A 20796-nucleotide genomic window follows, 5' to 3' on the forward strand; every position below is an offset into this window, starting at 1 on the left:
TGCCAGACCATAGCTAAAGCAATCCTAAGAACACTTAAATAAAATATCATATAGGAAATAAAGTTTCATCAATTGCGAAAGGTGGGATTCTTTTGGATTTTCTAGGTAAGAGTATGTTCACAAGAGTTCTGCAGTTTAACGGATTAGCATAAAAACCAAACTGCTTTTACCATGACAGCAATGGCCAGTTATAAGATATATTAGGAAAAAGGTATATTTCAGTACAGCAACAAAAATTAAATGCCCAGAAAATGTTACAAAATGTAAGAAATCTTACAAAACCAAGCCCACAAAAAGCTCTGGTTTAATGAAAACGTATGTTGTTCTTCAAGAGAAATACGATTGTAAATCTCTCCAAATCCCATGAATTTATTAGCACAACCAAAAACCTCCCAAGATATGTTCACCAATAGTCAAGAAAATTTTCGCAAAATACATTAGTAGGGTGTTATCTCCATCAAATCTGACAATACACCAGAAAACCAGAATCAAAGCAATTATTTTATTTGGGATATCAAATACCTCAAAGAATTTAGTACATAATAGCATTTCAAATCAGAAGAGTGGACTTCAATAATTGGTTTTTGAACTTTTGAATAACAATAGCTCTATACCTTACTCTTCAAAAAATCAATTCTTGGGCAGCCCCAGTAGCCCAGTGGTTTAGCGCTGCCTTCAGCTCGGGATGTGATCCTGGAGGCCCGGGATCGAGTCCCACATCAGGCTCCCTCCATGGAACCTGCTTCTCTCCCTCTCCCTTTGCCTCTGCCTGTGTCTCTGCCCGCCCCCCCCCCCCCCGTCATGAATAAATAAAATTTTAAAATCTTTAAAAAAAATCAATTCTTGATGAAGATCTAGCTGGATGCATACATGATGTCTTAGAGAATATACTTCATATTTTGAAATTAGTAAAAAATGTATCCATCTGAATACACAGAAATATAAAACATCTATTAAAAAAAAAGACCGCATAAGTCAAATACAAGTGACCAATCAGTAAACATGGGTAACATAAAAGACTAATCTCTACACTATATGAAAAAACCAACAAAAAAGAGAAAGACAATCATTCAACAGAAAAATGGGTCATGTTAGAAAAGGCACTTCACCTAACATAAAAATGGTCTAAAATAAACATGAAAAGATGCCCATCCCTACTAGTGCCAGTTTGTAATTAAAGTAAAAATATTTTTTCACTCATTAAATAAAAAATTAAGAAATCTGGTATCAAATGTGCTTAGTAATATGGGGAACGGGTACTCACTCACTGCAGATAAACCATAAATTGACAAGCCATTCTGGGAGCCAACTGAGGTATCTCTTTAAAACTGCCTAACTCTGGTCCAACGATTCAAAAACTATCTCCTGCAGAGAGATCCTTATATGCACCCGAAGAGCCATACAGGATGATGTGCTGTGTTCTTTCAGTATCATTTGTAATTCCGGACAAAAATGGGGAAACTCTCTTAAGCGTCCATTTTAGACTAGATTACGGAACAACTTATTTTTATAAAAGTAAAGAGATTAGGTGTGATTATACTGAAATAAGCCAAGTAGAAAAGTTGCAGAACAAAAAGCATACATTTATGTAAAAATGGAAACTATATATTTTATTTCCTGTGCTTACATAGAACATGTATGTACATCCATGGACAAAGGTCTAGGTAGAAAGTTAACGACTGGTACTTACAGGGAAGGCATTAGGATTGAAGGTGATGGCCGAAAATAGATTTATCTCTGATGTTTTTACTAGTAAAGTGTAGTCATAATACTACATTTGTAATTTCAAAGGTAAAGAAAAAGCAGTAGGCACAAACACACATTTTAAGAAACAAATACACAGAATTATTTGTATTTCTTCCTCCTTTCCTTCCTTGATGTAAACATACAGGTGAGGTTCTGGGAGATTACCTGCCACAATGATGCTAATTCTGTACAAAGATATCTCCAGTAGAAATGATACACTCAACTCCTATATTCTTATTTGAAAGAAAGGAAAATTCAGTTCAAGATTTGTAAAAGCAATACATGATCTGTTTAGAGCTCCTATTATTTTTAGTGATTTCTGACATCCACGTACATGATTGTACACTGAAATTCTGCTTATATTTAGAAGGCAGTATTTGGGGCAGAGGGAAATACAATTTTTAAGGCTAAACTTAAGTCATGAGCATTTCAGTCAGTTTTTTATTAAATTTATACACATCTCTGAAATCCAGATTGGCGTATTTCTTTAGCAGTTTACTAATTCCACCTCAACCATTTAAACAAAAATCCTTTGATATTTAAAGTCACCAACTGATCAACTCCTTGTGAGCATTGTTCTTTCTGGAGATTATTCTGTAAAACCTTATTCTAATGAGAATGACACTGGCATTCGAGTACAAGCTGCATTTTATGAATAACACTACACTTGAATGTATAAACTAAAAATTGTTTTCAGAGGACTGTGCTCTTAGAATCACTTTAAGTAGATTAAACTTGACAAATATTAATACATCCATTAACAATATGGTTTCCAATTACTAAATAAATTGCCTGTAGCAATAGGGACCGAGTTAAGACACCACCACAGCAGTCCTATTGTATCTTGAAGACCTGCAGTGTAACTAGCGTAACTTGTCCCCGCCTTTTTCTGCTAATTAGGAAAGTATCTATGTTTGGGACAGCACAATCCCACCATAAAGTCCTCTATCAACCTCTCATTCTGAGGGAGCTTCAGTTAATAGATGCAAAGACTGACAGCTTGTTCACTCATTGGTGACCTTAGCTGCACCCTTGGAAGACTTCTTTGGCAGCAGGGAAAGGGGACACACACAGCAGGCCCAAGCAGCTGCCGTGATGACCTCTAGCACTTTTCCAGGCAGAGGAATTGCTGACTTTGAATTCGTGTATTGCTGAAGTCTTAACTCACGAAAATAAAGGTAAGAGACCCTGCCAGAACGATCTGGTTTCACAACGGTTAGGAGAGAAAGTATATGGGCAGTAGTTTCTCCCAAATGAAGAGGTCATCCGTGAGGAAGAACCACCTCTCCAGTGGAATTCAGAATTTCCCTGCCCCGCCCTAAGTACCCAGTCAGCGCTCTCCTACAGAGGCAAAGGCGGGTTTGCCTCGGGAAAGTGCCTCTCACCTTCCTTAGAACAAGTCCCTGTGAGAAAGGGCTCCAGTGGGAGAGCCTGGGGCAGGGTCATAAACCTGCTCTGCTGCTGAGATCCCACAACCACCGGGGAACTTCCCCTCCTGCCTTCTAAGAGCTCTGGCTGCGTTAAGGTCTGAGTCAGGGACCTAAGCTCTAAGACTCCACGATCCAAACTGTCTTCACCACAGGCCACCAAAGAAACAGGCCTTTTTACTTCATATCATGAAGGCACTTTTACAACTCTATTAAACACCAGTTTTATCTTCATTCAGCAATATTTTACATGAAACACCTAACACCTCTTACGTTACACATATTCAAAAAACAGGAGCCGATGACAACAGTTCAAAGAAGTCATACACAAGTAACTGATGTGAAGAGACTCAGAAAATAAGTATTTTGACTAGATTCTGTAAGTATTTAAAACAAAAGGTGGGTATCATTTTATTTCAAGAAACTATTTAGCATTTAGAGTGAAAAGTGACTACTAGTTAGTAGTTTTGACAATTATTTTCTTTTCATGGTGAAACTTAGAAAACAAGACATGAGTTAAACTGAACCCATTTAATATAAAAGTCTTTATTTACTCACATAATTTTATTTTTATAACAAAGCACTTTTTATATAATTTAAAATACACATGCTTTGATTGAAGAGTGACTGTAAATGGATCCAATTTTCTTCCACCTGTGATGATAACTTTGTTATTTCTTCTAGAAGTACTGGCTCTGAAGGAAGCATTTTAAGGTGTAACTGAAAAGAAAAATAGAACATTTGAGAAAATTAAATTTTTGTTTATTCTAGATTCAACCTTCTTACCAAGGAACATTGCAAGATACTATTTTTTCTTTTTAAGATTTATTTATTTATTCATGAGAGACACAGGCAGAGGGAGAAGCAAGCTCCCTGGAGGAGCCCGATGCAGGACTTGATCCCAGGACCATGACCTGAGCAGAAGGCAGACGCTCAACCACTGAGCCACCCAGGAGCCCCTCTATCAAACTTTCTTACGAGTTCGTTTCTGGTACTGTCTCTCCCTTATGAGAACTTAAGTTGTCATCACTCTCCTCCACCTAAGGAACGCCCTGATACAAATAGAGAAACAAAGTCCTAGTTCTAACACTAACTCCATATTTCTGTATCTTTAGGTTTCTCCTTTCACTGGAACTCACTGGTAATGAATGACTGATGGCCTTTGGCTTTATCTTCTAAAGATTAAAGTAAATTTATATTCAGGAACTATAGTTGGTAAATTTGGGAAGGGATACAGAAAAAATTTGTAGCATTTGTTTTTTCAACCTACATGGTATCATCTACATATTTACTTTTAAAATAATTTTAAATAATTAGATCAAGTGAAAACTGATTTTATATATATTAATAGGCTATATGGAGTATATCATCCGTTAACACTAAGTCACATCATCATCTTTCTTCAATACAATATACTATTGAAATAAACATGATTTCTCCATTACGTTAGTCATAAAAACCACTGTTCTTGCCAAATGACTTAAAACCCCTTCAACCAGGATAGATGTACTTGATTTCAGCAGCAGAAAAAAACAAAAAGTAAACATGAAACCTAATTTTCTCTTCATGATAATAGAAAGAGTGCCAAAATATAATGACTTTAAAAAGTTAATAGCTTAGTATATTGAATCAAATGGACGACACAGAAAAGTCAGGGCAATGTATCAAAATTGTGTTGAGTAAAGGAAAAGACTACAAAGCTGTGCTGTTCAGCTGTCCAATACAATAATCACTAGGTAAAGATGGCTATTTAATTAAATTTCCGTAAAATAAGGAATCCAGTTTCTCAGTCACATTAGCTACATTTCTCAGCGCTCGGTAGTGAAATGTGTCGAGGGGCTGGCATGCTGGACAGAGCAGACAGAGAACACTGCCATCCTTGCAGACAATTCCATCAGACGACGTCACCCTAGAGGAAGGCAAGCTGAGGATTCCTGCCTTATGTTGGACTTACCTTTAGAAACAATGCAAGATAGGCCTGGGCTAATTCAAAGTCACGCTTCTTGTCCAACATCATCCCGATCATCTTTAAGAAGCTCTGCATAATGTCTACAGACCCACCACAATCAGGAGACAGGCTTCGCAGCTCTGTTTCAATTCCTGATGGGCCTAATTCTTTTAGAAGGTTAAGAGCAGCTTCATCTGCATTAAGTTTGAAGAAGAATCCAGTTATTACCTACAATCACTTCACTTAAAAAACTATAGTTTCATTTCATGCCCAAGCAACATCTATTTAAATTACACAGGAAAGTCTTCCCATGACTTTATTTTTTACTCAAGTAGTAGAATGAACCCCAAATTAAGTAACAATCAATACAAATGATGAGAGAAATACAATAAAAAGTACTAAAAGCACTAAAATTTTTGCATTCTAAGTTTTTTTCCCCTGCTGTTCAAGCTGTTAAAATCTAATTAATGCCTAGCAACAGACACTTCAAGATGGTCTTACATCAATCAGATGGTCACATATCAATCAGAACAAACCCAAATATAAGAAGGCTGTAAGGTACACACCAAATTAACAGTAGTTGCAAGAACAGGATGAGGTGAGGGTATTTATTTTTCTTTCCTTTTATTGCTATAAAATTTTTTAAAGCACCATATGATCATTAAGAAACACTAACAATACAGAAATATCCAAGAGGGGGAAGACTCTACACCTTATTCTTACCCACCTAAATTTACTCCTTTTTTCCAGAAAGAAGCACTCTTGTTTTATATGCATCCTACAAGTACATATTCTATACACTTACAACTATTTTTAAAACAGGCATTTGATATTATAATGGCAATAACTATGCTTTTAGCTTTTAGAAAAGGAGTAACACCAATGACAAAAATTAATAAATTTTATTTTCTGTCCTTCAGTCTATACTAAATAATAGTGCTTTTCCTCTTTGTCCCTTCAGAAATATAACAAGTTACTCTTTAATGATTCTGCTATTCTTTAGTCATCTATATAATGGCCCATCAGTACCATTATTTGACTTTTGCCAAGGTGGACTGAAGTAATGCCAGTATGAAAACAAAGGATTTGGATCCAAAAAACAAGAGGATAAATCGAAAAGGAGAATGACCGTGATTTTGTTAATTGCTTATAGTTCGTATTGTTGATCACCATTAGCTACAAACTCTAGCTTTCAAAATTTCAATCTATTATCATAATAAATAAATTTAAAAACTGTCTTAATGGGGTAACTTGGGACTATCTAAAAATCACCTAAGATCAAAGTCACTGTATTATAAACTGTATTTGTAAATAACAACAAAAAAGACAGGAAGAAAAAACCCACTAATTTTCCGTATGGAAAATGTGAAAGGTTCTCAAAAGGTTATTATAATATTGATACTCATTTGTGTTTAGTGTCACTTGTCTAACATTAACAATACAAAAGCTAAAATTATTTCATATTAAAATCAAAATTTCACTCCTTTCAAATTTTTACTATCTTTCTTCAACTACTGGAAAACTTGCTAATATTTCACTCAGTTTCTCTTCATAAAATGTATCATATAATACATTGATGATATTTGGTGAAAGATTTCATAATTTAACTTACATTTATTATTTACCAGTCCTTCTTCAAGTTTCAAGCAGAAATCTGATTTTTGAGCTAAAACTCCAAGATTTACCACTTTAGACTTAAACAAAAGCAAAAATACATTATTCCAAGAATACGAGTGTAACAAAATTATAGCTTATAATTAAAAGCTGTCATACATTTTGCTTTATATCTGTAAAACTAGGTCTTGATAAAGAACTATAAATGTAGAACACAGAATGCTTCAATTTCGTTTTTACCTGATGGGGATCATTATTTTGCTCAGGTACAGCATATCTGGGTACAAGGCCAGGAACTGTTGGAATAAAAAATGGTGCTGATTTGGGTACTTTGGGTGGTTCCTTTGGTTTATTCTTTTTCTGATTAAAAGGAAATGAGAAAGGGAAAAAGGACTAATTAGTAATTACCTTGCCAACAGTTTCTAATATTTAATTCCAAATCAATTTTAAAACAAAGTGCAAAAAGTAAACGGAAGGAATGAACTTCCTCAAATTCGAATACCAAAATAAAGTCCCAACTGACCAAGATTACAGATTAAACTGGGCGTCTCAGGCAGCCCAGGTGGCTCAGCGGTTTTGGTGCTGCCTTCAGCCCGGGATGTGATCCTGGGGACCCGGGATCGGGTTCCGCGTCAGGCTTCCTGTGTGGAGCCTGCTTCCCTGTCTGCCTCTTTCTCTCTGTGTCTCATTAATAAATAAATAAAATCTTTAAAAAAAAATAAATAAAAAATAAGTAAAAAAATAAACTGGGCTTCTCAAGGCAGACCTCCAGTGCCCTTGCTGACGAGGGAGAAGAAGAATGACAGGGTTGTGGAGAAGTTCTGAGCGTTCTCATTTTCCTCAAACATATTTATAGGAATATTTTGGTAAACAAGTAACAATCAAGTAATTTTGAACTTTTACAACCTTTTTCGCAAAATGGGCTAGAAAGCAAAACTTAGATAAGTGCTCAACAGTTTCTCAATTTTTTTTTTTTTCTCCAAAAGAAATTTGGAACCAGGGGTAGACTTTGCCACTAGAAAAAATTTGGTGAAATTTTTTGTGTGTGTGAAGAATAGCCCTGATTCCACCAGGGCTATCACCAGGGATACTGGTGTCCTTGTGGAGGCATATCATAAAAGAAAATTCCTGCGCGCAAGCAGGACAAGGTACTGCTGTCTGCAGCGTAAGCACAGCCCTTCCTGATGACGGTGGAGACTGCAATAAGGATCACAGTCACACTGAGTTAGAAAGGAGAGACACCGAGATGTAAATAAGAACAAAAGGCTTCTGCAGGTGCTCCATAGGGCTCTAGAAATTATCTAACCTCACAAGGAAAACCAAAAGGAGAAAAGTTACCCACAGGGCAAATGTAAAAATTCTAACTTCTTTCATTCAATAAGAAATAAAAATATTGGGGTTTTTAGCATATTTCTCCCATAAAGATCATTCACTCAGGGGCTTTTGTTGTTGTTTTGTTTTGTTTTGTTTTTTGAAGATTTTATTTATTCATGAGAGACAGAGAGAGAGAGGCAGAGACACAGGCAGAGGGAGAAGTAGGCTCCATGCAGGGAGCCCGATGCAGGACTCGATCCCATGACCCCGGATCATGTCCCAGGCCAAAGGCAGACACTCAACCGCTGAGCTCCCCAAGGGTCCCTTCACTCAGGTTTCTAGGTAAGTTTTTATGCAGAACAAAACTGTATCTGAGCACAGAACAGAGCTGTCCAACACCTTAGCTCAATGAATTGGGCATTATTCTGATTGCTCCCTTCACACTAGTCTACTTGGGACTTCTTAATGCATTGCTTTTAAAGCTATCCCATAAAGTATTCCCTTTACAGCTGACACCCTGGGCAACATGATGGACAGATTTCATAACTATGTTCCGACACGATGCACACTAAAGCTAATGCCTAATCTCTCACAAAGTGAGCAAGTAGAAACAAGAATATTTAACTTCTGAGAGAAAAATTAACACATGAAAACTCTTCTTATCCAAGACACACCTATCTTTTTTGGTGCTAAGTAATCAATTACAAAAACACCCTATCTTGTCATAGTTATCTATGTCAGTTCTCACACTATTTTATGCCCGGCCCACCATGTCACTTAGTATACACATAACCTCTAATGCATGTGGAGATGTATATCTAAACAATCAAGTTTCATAAAACAACATTTATCCTTACTATCAGAGGATAATCTTTGAAGTTTTCTATTCTATTAAATTATTTTTGCTACTCACAAATATGGAGTCATAAAATATGCTTTGGAAAATACTAACTTATGCCATAATTTTCCATTTCTCATGTAAAACTATAAATTCCTCAAGGACAAAGGAACTAGGATTTTTTTCACTGCTGTTGTCCTTAGGACATTACCCAGTACTTAGTTCATATTAATTTATGTGCCTGGACTCAACACAGCAAGCTATAAAAATATTCTTGGAGTTGACAGATATGGAATAGTAAATGAAGCTTAATTAAAAGACCAGCAAAAGTCTTCTTTTCATCCCCAAGTACCTAGCAATAGAAATATCACACATCATAGCAGCCATTTAAAAAAAAAAAAAAAAGTCAAAAAAAGTTTATTAGATTTAAAACACCCAATTTTTAATGGTTCTCTAGTTGTAGGCTGTACTTTTGTTCAGGGCCCTCAAAGTCAATTTCTATAGGGAAAGAATCCTATAATAATCATATTGGATCAAACAGTATTCAACTAGTATTTTCTACTACCTTAGGCATTAACTGTTCCTTCTGAAACTCTCCAAATAGAGGAGCTATCTCTACTAAAGAAAATGCTTCTGGAATGTGTCTTTAGGAGACAATATTAAGCGTTCTAAGCATTACCTTAATAACATCAAGATTAAGAAGATTTTTCCACCGTGATTCAGGGAGGAGTGACAGTGTCACCAACTGCTCATTCAACTGTTCTGGGGAATCATACTCTATCATTTCATCACTTGGTTCTATGGTTTCTTCTGAAAATTCCACATCTTAAAACAAAAAATTTTCAGGTGAAACAAATTAATGCAGAATAAGATTTCTGTCAGATAAAAAGCAACTTATTTATTCTAAATCCATTAGTATTTCATACCATGTTAACTGAGCATAGCCTTATAAACTCTACTGACTTCATTTCCTGACCTTCTCATATTGTCTACAACTCCCATGACCAGTTCCAAAACACTTATCCACTGGTATACTATTTAATTTCTTATCAATACTGTATCAATTATATTTTTGCAATTAATTCATGAAGTCATTCAAAATATTTCCTAACAGTTAGAAAATACTTTGAAGGAATGCATTAAACTTTGCCTTCAGTAGTAATATCCCTCATGTTAGGTTTATGATATTATACTTCAAAACTACTATTTTGTGATTACCTTCGTTTTGACAAGTACCAGGAAGCATCACTACTAAAGGAACATAATCTGTGGGAAGTGGCCGTAGTGAAACAACTGAATACAGGGAAATATTGGACCTGAGAAATAAACATATAAACAATTTTAAAAACTTACAAAAATAGATTTTTCTGAGAAACTTCAGTTACTGGCAATAATCTCTACTATCCTGCGCTCAGCGTCAGATTCCATCATTTTGAAGTAAAAAAAAAAAATCTCAAAGTATTATTTTGAAAATGCCTCAATTTGTGTCACAGATGTCATCACAAGAAAGCTGTGCATAAACATTATAAACAGAGTCTTATTTATTTATTTATTTATGATAGTCACAGAGAGAGAGAGAGAGAGAGAGAGAGAGAGAGAGAGGCAGAGACACACACAGGCAGAGGGAGAAGCAGGCTCCATGCACCGGGAGCCCGACATGGGATTTGATCCCGGGTCTCCAGGATCGTGCCCTGGGCCAAAGGCAGGCGCTAAATCGCTGCGCCACCCAGGGATCCCCAGAGTCTTTATTTTCAATGTAATACAAAAAGTATTTTTTTGAGAGATCAGTAATAGATAAAATTTTATAAGATAACATATATCTGTATTGTTTTGACAAATGGCAACACCTCCATTTAGGGAAATCATTACTGAAGGAAAGATGGACTCAGAGAATTAAGTCAGAGAGAGAATATGCTGATTAGATACTTTGCGTTGCTGAAGTTACGGACTTTCCCTTCTTTAGGATGATCCTCTAAAGTGGTCATGTGTTAACCCTGTACCATGGCCTTGGATGACTAATCAAGATGTAGAGAACTCTCCCAAAGTGGGCTAATCAGATTCTCTTTCCCATACATTATAAATCTGGAATATAAAATAACAATTGGGAATATCAGATCCTGAGTTTCATTAATAGTGGCACTATATACTCTTATACTCTTGCTGAGGTCCCACAGGTACTCTACTATTTTTCTCTTGTCTTGACTGTTCAAGCTTCTTAGATTCTAGCAGATACTCTATTTTGTATATTAGAGTGGCCAGAGTCTATTTCTATTATATATTTATTTTCACATCCTAAATGGCACCTTTATTTTCACATCCTAAAAATCCATAAAATTTTAAAGGAATCCACTTTTTTCTCTTTAATAAGAATTAAAGGAATTAGACATCTGAATTCAGAAAATAGGTAAAATTTTTCTAGACTCAGATGATGGACCACTTACCTTGAACTCTTGGTGTTCATCATTGATGAACTCAGTGTTCATCATCACCACCATAAATATCTTTACATGGTTATGAAGAGTTACGTAACTAGAAAGAATGAATCTTAGAAAGCATTTTGCCCATACTTATAGCTTACTTTGTAGATAAAGAAGGCTGAGTTGAAAAGTTGGCCAAAGACATAAAGTAGTCCTGGGCTGTGGCAGAAGGCCAGGGCCTGGCTAGGGACTCCCTTTCCCTAACATTGTAAAATTCACTTGAGCTATTCTGCAAATAAAAGCCAAATATGATAACCAGTGATCCCCCATCGTCCCCCCCCACGCCCCGTGGCTCAGTCGTTAAGTGGCCGACTCTTGATTTTGCTTCAAGTCTTGGAATCCTGGGATTGAGCCATGGTTGGAGCTCTACACTCAGCAGGGAGTCAGCTCTAAGACTGACAAATCTTAAAAAAAAAAAAAAAAAAAAAAAAAGCCAAACATGATAAATAAAAATCAGTCATATGGTTTAGAATTTCACACACAGGCAAAGATACCTAAATTATCAAGCAGATGCTGAATCAGTCACAAACTTATGGTCAATTAACTCTATGTGAAATTTCTATTTTATAAATTAAAAAAGCCAAAACTAAATGACAATGTTAGCAACATGACTTTCTGACAATATCGTCATCCTCCTTACCTAGAACAAAAATGTATGAAATAACTTACCAGAGATAAATTCCAAGGTGGTCCACATGGGAAGTGGCCAGAAAGTCTCCAGTAGGGGACATGGTAACATTGAGAGGAGCGGAGTCCACCAAAAAGCTGTCTATAAGGCTATAAAAAAAAAAAAAAATTATAAAGTATTTGTACCAAACAAGGAAATAACTCACAAAATATATCTTTGTAAAAGAACAAGGGATCAGAGATGAAGAAAACTCATTTTTGACGTTCACAAATGAACACCAGAAAGCCATCACTAACAAAGAGCTTTATTAAGTTAATATGTAATAATAATTTCTCTTGATGAGTAAGACCAAGAACACTAAACAGACCAATTAACTGAAGAAAGTTTGAACAATATTCCCTACTGTGTACTAAAGGAAATGCTCTATTTTTCTGGAATACCATTTTGGTAGACTGAATTGGAGACAAATTCTGAAGATGTAACACATTTAAAATAAATCTGATTACCAGTATTCTCCTGTATATTTGTTATTCCATTGAAATTTTAAAAAGGCTTAGTCAACACAAGGAAGTAATAAAATAAAATAGCTGTAAGTAAGAATAAGAAAATAATAATGGAAAAAACTTTTTGAGTAATTCTAACTATTTTTCAAATAGGTAACTGTACTATATGCGAAACATGAAAATTCGGTTTGCAGACCATAACCGCAGAACAGCTTATGGAAGCCAGTCTCACAACTTTAAAATGCTGAAAGAGTTAAAAATTGGGGAGGAAAAGGGAGTGATCACACCTCTGTAGGAGACACAAAAGAGGATTTTCTTTTTTTAAGATTTTTTTATTTTTTATTTATGAGAGAGAGAGAGAGAGAGAGAGGCAGAGACATAGGCAGAGGGAGAAGCAGGCTCCATGCTGGGAGCCTGACGCAGGACTCGATCCCAGGACTCCAGGATCGGGCCCTGGGCCAAAGGCAGGTGCCAAACCGCTGAGCCACCCAGGGATCCCCAAAAGAGGATTTTTCAAAGAACAGAGAGGAGTTAAAAAGTTGGCCAAAGTCATAAAGTAGTCCTGGGCTGTGGCTTGAAGGCCAGGGCCTGGCTAGAGACTCCTTTTCCCTAACATTGTAAAATTCACTGAGCTATTCTGCAAATAAAAGCCAAATATGATAGCCAGTCATCCCCCGTCGTCCCCACCCCCCGCCCCCATCGTGGCTCAGTCGGTAAGTTGCCCATCTCAAATCTCAAAGAGATTGAGATTGAGCCTTACATATGAACAAGGTCTCCACAGATGTTGTTGATACAGAAAGTACTTCCTGGCTGAGGAAAATGTGGGCACAAAGGGAAGGAAAATGCAAATAGGTACAAGTGAGTGTTGGTTTGGTATATAAACAGGTGCATAAGCATAAGGCTGAGTACGGCACCTTGAATTCAACCATATGAGTTTATCTTTAAATCAATGGAAAAGTCACTAAAGGCTTTTCAGCAGATAGTGGTGTAATCTTCACCTTCCTAAGAAAATCTGCCATCAAAATGTCGAATACATCTGAACAGGAAGTACAGTGAGATTATGGTAGTAGTCACCTGACCAATGGCGGCAGGAGGAAATGAAACAAGGTGGATCTAAGGAGTAAAGAAAAGTCTAACCCACTGGCATCTTGTAAAGGAGGCTTCTTACGCTGGCTGAGTGTGAATACTTTGTATTTTAAGAGAAGCATACTGGTTTTAATCACAGCAAACTACGTTATTCACTGAAGTCAATACATTATCCATGGGAAAACTCTGCAAAGTGACTGAAGTTTAAAATCCACATTAAGGGGCGCCTGGGTGGCTGTCAGCTAAGTGTCTGACTCTTGATTTCAGCTCGGGTCATGATCTCGGAGTCCGGAGATGGAGACCCGTGTCAGGCTCCACGCTGAATGTGGCACCTGCTTAAGGTTCTGTCTCTCCTCCTGCCCACCCCTCCCTTTTCTCCTCACCTCTCTAAAACAAAGAAAAAATCCACATGAAATAAAACATTATTTCAAGAAAAAATTAATAGCAGTGAACACTTTTTTAGTGCTCCATGCTAGGAAGTAACCTGAGTGCTTGAGTCCACTTAATTTAATCCTTACAACTCTCTGAGGCAGATCTGTCCTACATAGATCAGAAAAATGAGGTCTAGTAAGATTTAAAAACCGGCTCAAGGTAGAAAGCAACTGAGCTAAGGACTGTCATCCAAGCAGCTGAACTCTTCATCTCTATAAACTCAGCAAAACTACTAAAACTAAAGATACAATAAACAGTTCAAGGGCATATAGAGACCCAGAGGATCCTTACACTGGTGATCCCTGGAACATACTCTAAACAGCTCAAATGTAAATGAAGATTCTCCAGTGATGATATTAAGTGACTTTTTCATGACAAAATCTTTCTGAATTTGTTCAGAATGATTAAAAATGTAACTTTCAGTAATGAACGCAAGACAGGAAAATAAGACTAAAATTAGTACTAAAGACACACACACACACACACACAAACACACAGCAAAGTGTGCTCAGGACAATGTTTAATTGTTAGTTATGGGAAAAAAGTGAGTAAGAACCTGTCTAATTTCTGTTCAAACCTACTTTGGAAGCTCATAAGAATGGCTTCTCTTAGAAATCAAGGGGATTTGGGGAAAAACAAAACATGTGCTAAACAATTACTATATTAACAGAAGCAGTTAAATTATTTATACTAATTCACTTAATCCTAGCAATCCAGAACAGAAACATTACCTCAGTGTATATAGATGAAGATCAAAACTAAACACAATTTCAGATCTTACCATTTCTTGTGTCTCGATCAATATTTGATCATTAAAACTTCCGTGAACATTAAAACTTCCTAACATATTTACAATCTGTTAAAAAGAGAATCTAATGCTTGAACAAATTTATTTTACTTGATACTGAAATTATTTCACCAAATTCATTGTGTAACCTGGGTTCCACAGCTGTTTTGTGTGGATTGGCTCTACATTATGTAAAAATATCAAACAGAGAAAGGTGATTTCCACATACACAGCTTATTTTACATTGCCACATTAGTTCATAAAGTTTAAGTGAACAGGCTTAATGCTACACCAAACTACCACATAGTCTTCTGCTAATCCCACAAAATGAAATGCCCTAGGTAAATGATACATATTTTTGAGAACATTAAAATTCCCATTCTAAGGGATCAGATTTTTAAGCACAGAAAATTGCATATACAAGTAACATTAAGGAAGTAATTTTTTTAAGATTTATTTATTTTTAGAGAGAGAGAGAGCATGAGCAGGAGGGGCAGAGAGAGAGAGAGAGAGAGAATCTCAAGCAAACTCCTGAGTGTGGAGTCCCACATGGGGCTTGATCTCATGACCCCCAGATCCTGATCCCAGCCAAAATCTGGGGTCAGCCACTTAACTGACTGCATCACCGAGGTGCCCCTGGATTGGTTTTATGTTGCCTTGGTCACTGCAACTTTGCTTGTACTTGCAATCAGAAATTTGATCTTACTGTTGCTTTATTATTTGGTTATAAAAGTTTCTTATCCCAGTTCAATTTGTTTTTCATTCCAACACTGACTGTTGAGCCATTATTTGTTTTGTTCCCATGTTTCTGTTCTCTTTAAAATAAAGCTTTGCTTTATTTCACTTCACTTCGGTCCACATGCGAGCTGATGCTTGTTTCCACCACATGCAAGCACAGCTTCAGTGCTGTACAGACAATGATAGGACAGCCTTGTGTTTGAAGAGTATCTCTTTGAGTTTGGTTTTCACTCCCTGCCTCTTCCCTTTTGCCTTATCTGCCTGAACTCCCCATGTATGGTCACTTAACTACAGTCATCCCATTCCCTGTATCCATTTACTGCTGTAAGATTCCAATGGCTCTCTGCTACCCAAAAAATCAGTGGTGGTTGGAAAGGGAGTATTTATGGCAAGTTTCTCTCTCTCTTTTTTAAATTTATTCATGAGAGACCGACACAGAGAGAGAGGGGCAGAGACACAGGTAGAGGGAGAAGCAGGCTCCATGCAGGGAGCCCGATGTGGTACTCGATCCCGGGTCTCCAGGATCATGCTCTGGGCTGAAGGTGGCGCTAAACCACTGAGCCACCCAGGCTGCCCTTATGGCAAGTTTCTGTTAAAATTGATGATCTACCCAAACTCCGCTAATCTTTTCTTAAAGTGCTTTTGTCTTTTTGCAATTCTGTTTACCTTAAGATTCATTTGACCATTATTAACTCAGTATTATACAAAGCTCACATTGGACTGAACCTTTTTGCTTAACTAACTGTGCCACCCAGGCACCCTTAAGTAATTTTTTACTATATTCTAAACTAATGTAAACAGCGTCTAGATGTTCAATCTCCAAAGTATCAGAATTATCTCACACTGGTATCTTTAATGAACAGAACAAAAGGGATGGTTTTGCCTCAGTGAGAAACCCAAAACAATGTTCTATTCCAACTATATTCATGTAATGCTCCATTGAAAGCAGAGGTCAGAGGGTGAGAAAGAAGAAAATGTAAATTTCTATTAAACTATTTCCTTTTACATTTTTCTCACTCCAAAGGGGTTCAATTTGAACTTCTTAATAGGTTAAAAACAACCAGAAATAAGAGGTGGTAGTGATAGGGGATGCCAGATAATTTCAGGGATAAAAAATTTCAACTCTGCTTCTCTGAGAATCCTACAAACACATGAAAATTTTCAGCACTTAAAAACATTTTATGGAAACAGTTCAAAATCCATGCAATCTGCTTTAGATAGGTATTACAACAAATGGATACACCTGTATGTAACCACACTCAAAGGTCTGCTCACAGATGGCTTCACTTTTCAGACTATGTAATAAGTAAACTCACTCTTTAACATGTTAGGTAAATGATGAACCTGCTTACTGAAAAAAGAACTAGGAGTATTCAAGGATTGCTCCAGTAATTATGTTTTTAAAAAGGGGGGGAAACCAAAAAACCCAACAGTAACCTATGGTCATATGATGAAATACTAATCCTCACTTCCTTATTATCTTCTACATCAACAAAAGTAATTCATCCTTAGAACATGATGCAACCAAAGTTGATTATCACCAACTATTGGGAAATCTGTTTCTTTCTCCTACGCTTATTATAGCAAAATGTCACTTACAAACTATGCTACCTTGGGTAAAATCACTTCTCTCTGAGCCTCCATTTCCTCATATGTAAAATGGAACTAATAACAGTAGTAGTATCTACAGCTATATTAAGTGCCTAGCACTCATGGTAAACTTCAGCTTAGTTGAAATCAGGCAGCAGCAGCAGCTATGTGATACTGCTTTTCAAACTCTCATTCGACCTGCCTCATGGCTGAACCAAAAAGCACTTAATAATGTTTTTCTTTATTAAAATATATTTTGGTTCAATCAACCGGTGTAGAAATTATTACATTTTCTTTTAACTATCTCTTTGTGACTCATTTCTTGCTCATGTGTGTCTCCTAGCTTCCCTCTGTATTCACTTAATACTATCTCAGTGCTCATCTAAAAGTAAGATATCAGAGTGGAAAACCTGCCAGATTTAAATGTGTTCAACTTTCTACTGAAGAAATTCAGCAAAAAGGCTAAGGTTGAGTCAAAGACTGGTGGGTTTGAATACTACTTTCAGATCCAAATATAAGCTTACCACTTTAAAAATATTAACCCATCTCTCCCATCTAATGTGAAAAAGGTAAGTGAAAGGTAAATTATACTAACTCTACTACTTCTACAACTTTTCTACTGTAAAGAAATTCAATTATAATATTCATTTTTAGAAGACAGTGAAACTCCAAGAAACAAAGGACTACTAGCATTTCTAATGTAGCCTTCGAAAAAAGGTTTTAAAAATAAGAAAATACCAACTTTATGTGAACTTTTTAAAGCCAGAAGACACAACCAACTAGTTATATTTTGTTTTACTGTATTTTAAGTGAAAAAGAGCCCTGTGGACAAAGGTCCCTGTTATTAGGGCTGGACCCATTAGACACTGTTGAAGTGCATATTCCAAATCTTTTACGTGTTCTAGACAGTAGCTGTGCCTCATTCCTGCATCAAAGTTAAAGGGAAATGAGCACATCAGGGTTTTTCCTTTCTAAAGGTCAAGTTGCTTTCAGGTATAAACTTATCAATTCCTAAGAAAAGAGGAAGTACAATTGGACAGAGATTAATTTAGGAATATTTCAGAGGCTTAGAAAGTGCCATCTTCCTTCTCATTTTCCCCACATTTCCTTAAACTATGTTCCTGTTAAAATGGACACTTCACTATTCCCATCAACATCTTCATATTCGTCCAAGCAATTCTGTTAAGTGAGATGATTTTAAACTCTGTCTATTCCTACATAATTTTTAACAACAAAGCTAGCTCCCTTGCTCTTTTCTGTAGGTCTCCACTGTTCCAATTATGTAACAGAAGTAGATAATTTTTCTAAGTGCTTCTTTTTCTAACAAGTTTCATGTGAAACAGATTTCTGAACACTGCTGGGTTTTGCCCAAATCTTTTTTTCTTTTCTTTTAAAGATTTTATTTATTTATTCATGAGAGACACATGGGGGGGGGGGGGGGCAGAAACACAGGCAGAGGGAGAAGCAGACTCTGTGCAGGAAAGTCTGATGTGGGCCTTGATCCCGGGTCTCCAGGATCACGCCCTGGCCTGAAGGCGGCGCTAAACCACTGAGCCACCTGGGCTGCCCCGGGTTTTGCCCAAATCTTAACACATTTTCGTTACTTTAAGGTCTCTCAAACATCTTTTTTCAAGAATTTTGTTAGAATCTTTTCAGAAAAGATATAATATACACAAAGGAAAGTTAGGGTTTTTGGCCTTTTAACTAAATTCACTATAAACAACAAAAACACACTCAACAGAAGTTTGCAGTTCTAAAATCTGAACTCTACCAGTATCTGGAGTATCAAAAGGGTCAAGTAAGCTTTCTTAAAGTTTATGCAACTCACTTCTGTATCTCAATTCTGCAGGAACAGAAAACCTAAGAGACACCGCATTTCCTTACTACTATCTTTTACAGCACTACTCCCTGCTGTTTAAAAGATCAAAAACACTCCAAGGACAAAATAGAGTAAGGTCAGAAAAATCTCCAAATATATTTACATTCAAAGGCATACAATTATTGAACTATAGGTAAAAGTTACATGTAAAGACAATTATTGAGAAATCTTCTGACAGAGGTTAGGGATTTAAAAATAAACTCACCACCCAGATGGAAGGTCCCAAGTTCTAACAGAACAATCCATTGAAGCACTTATTAACCAACGACCATCAGGACTGAAAGCCTTCAAATTAAAAAAAAAAAAAAAAAAAAAAAGAATATATATATACAACATGTGTGCGTATTTACATACATATGCTTGTGTCTGTATATTTAAAGCTTAAAAAATGTAAGAAATAAAAACAAGATGTAGGTTTCATTAAAAATAAGCCTGCGTAAAATTTAGACTATACCTTATTGTATAAAAAAGTATCACTTCTTATATACCATTGGTTGGATAAATATAATTAAGCTTTTATATGAATTACAAGAAGTTTTACAAGTTAACAGTATCCAATTTTCAATTTACTCCATAGTCTCCTATACTTATAGACAGTTAACTAACTACAAAACATTTTTAGCATAAAACTGCTATTCCAAGAACATTCATTACAAATATTTTGTTAGCCTAATTTCATTTATAAAGTTATGTGGAAGAAACAAAAGTTCTACTGAAGAGTCTATATATTTCGACTGACTTTCTAAGAATCCAAAGTGATTCTGAAGAATGTAAATACTCTTAAAATACTAAAGTTACTAATGAGTAACTTTTTCTTGTAGTTTCAATTAAAAAACTTTTATAAATGATGTTTTATTTCCAAAATAAAATTTAAAACTATAATAATCTGGGACTTCTGGGTGGCTCAGTGGTTGAGCGTCTGCCTTCAGCTCAGGGTTGTGATCCCAGGTCCTGGGATTGAGTCCCACCATCAAATTCCCCACATGGAGCCTGCTTCTCCCTCTGCCTGTGCCTCTGCCTCTCTCTGTATCTCTCATGAATAGATAGATAAAATCTTAAAAAAAAAAACCTGTAATAATCAGAATTTCAAAATAAATAATAGATTACTTATGTCACCTTAAAGAAGCTGTATCTATTTTATTGACATAGTGGAGAAACCGTTCTCATTTCCCTGTAGCATAAAAGTATTGTGAAGCTTAGATCAGATCGTATGTGAAACAAGACCCAAAACAAAATTTTATTTAATTTTTATCCAGGAGTCTAAATACCACCAGGATTATGACCTTCAATACTGACAGATGATAATGGGCTAAACAGATGAACAGATGTTCACCGGGTTGCAGTGATACTGTGGAAACGCAAATCTTAAGGTACAATGAACTCAATTTACAAAATAGTGCACATTAACAAAGGAAGAGGAAAAATGACGCTGATAGGTAAAGTCATGTTATAAATGCTCAGAGGTTTAATTAAACAGGAGTAACTTATTATTATTATTTTTTTTTTTTTTTAGGAGTAACTTATTATTAAGTAGGAGATATTCCAGATACACAAGGTCAAAGTAAGGTTTGAAAAGGAAAGAAATACAAAGAACAAGCTGACACTGTCTGGTTTCAAAAATGCCTCAAAAAATTTCATCAAGGGACACCTGGGTGGCTCAGAGGTTGAGCGTCTGCCTTCAACTCAGGGCGTGACCCTGGGGTCCCGGGATCAAGTCCCACATGGGGGACTGCTTCTCCCTCTGCCTATGTCTCTGCCTCCTCTCTCTCTGGGTCTCCCATGAATAAAT

The 20796-nt window shown here is 36.3% G+C and overlaps 1 protein-coding gene across 1 annotated transcript in view; it reads right to left on the reverse strand.

Annotated features, from left to right (window-relative positions):
• Positions 1–1589: 1589 nt before the first annotated feature.
• WDR36 (WD repeat domain 36) overlaps positions 1590–20796 on the reverse strand; it is a 44366-nt gene continuing 25159 nt past the window's right edge. The window contains exons 16-23 of the mRNA XM_072736589.1: positions 19213–19292; positions 12034–12141; positions 10106–10203; positions 9567–9712; positions 6976–7095; positions 6734–6815; positions 5128–5315; positions 1590–3893 (exon numbers count right to left, since the gene is read on the reverse strand). Coding sequence (XP_072592690.1) covers positions 3744–3893; positions 5128–5315; positions 6734–6815; positions 6976–7095; positions 9567–9712; positions 10106–10203; positions 12034–12141; positions 19213–19292 — 972 coding nt within the window. The 3' untranslated portion in view covers positions 1590–3743. The remainder of the gene's footprint in view (positions 3894–5127; positions 5316–6733; positions 6816–6975; positions 7096–9566; positions 9713–10105; positions 10204–12033; positions 12142–19212; positions 19293–20796) is intronic.

This window comes from Vulpes vulpes, chromosome 14, assembly GCF_048418805.1.
Source record: "Vulpes vulpes isolate BD-2025 chromosome 14, VulVul3, whole genome shotgun sequence".
Classification (NCBI taxonomy): domain Eukaryota; kingdom Metazoa; phylum Chordata; class Mammalia; order Carnivora; family Canidae; genus Vulpes; species Vulpes vulpes.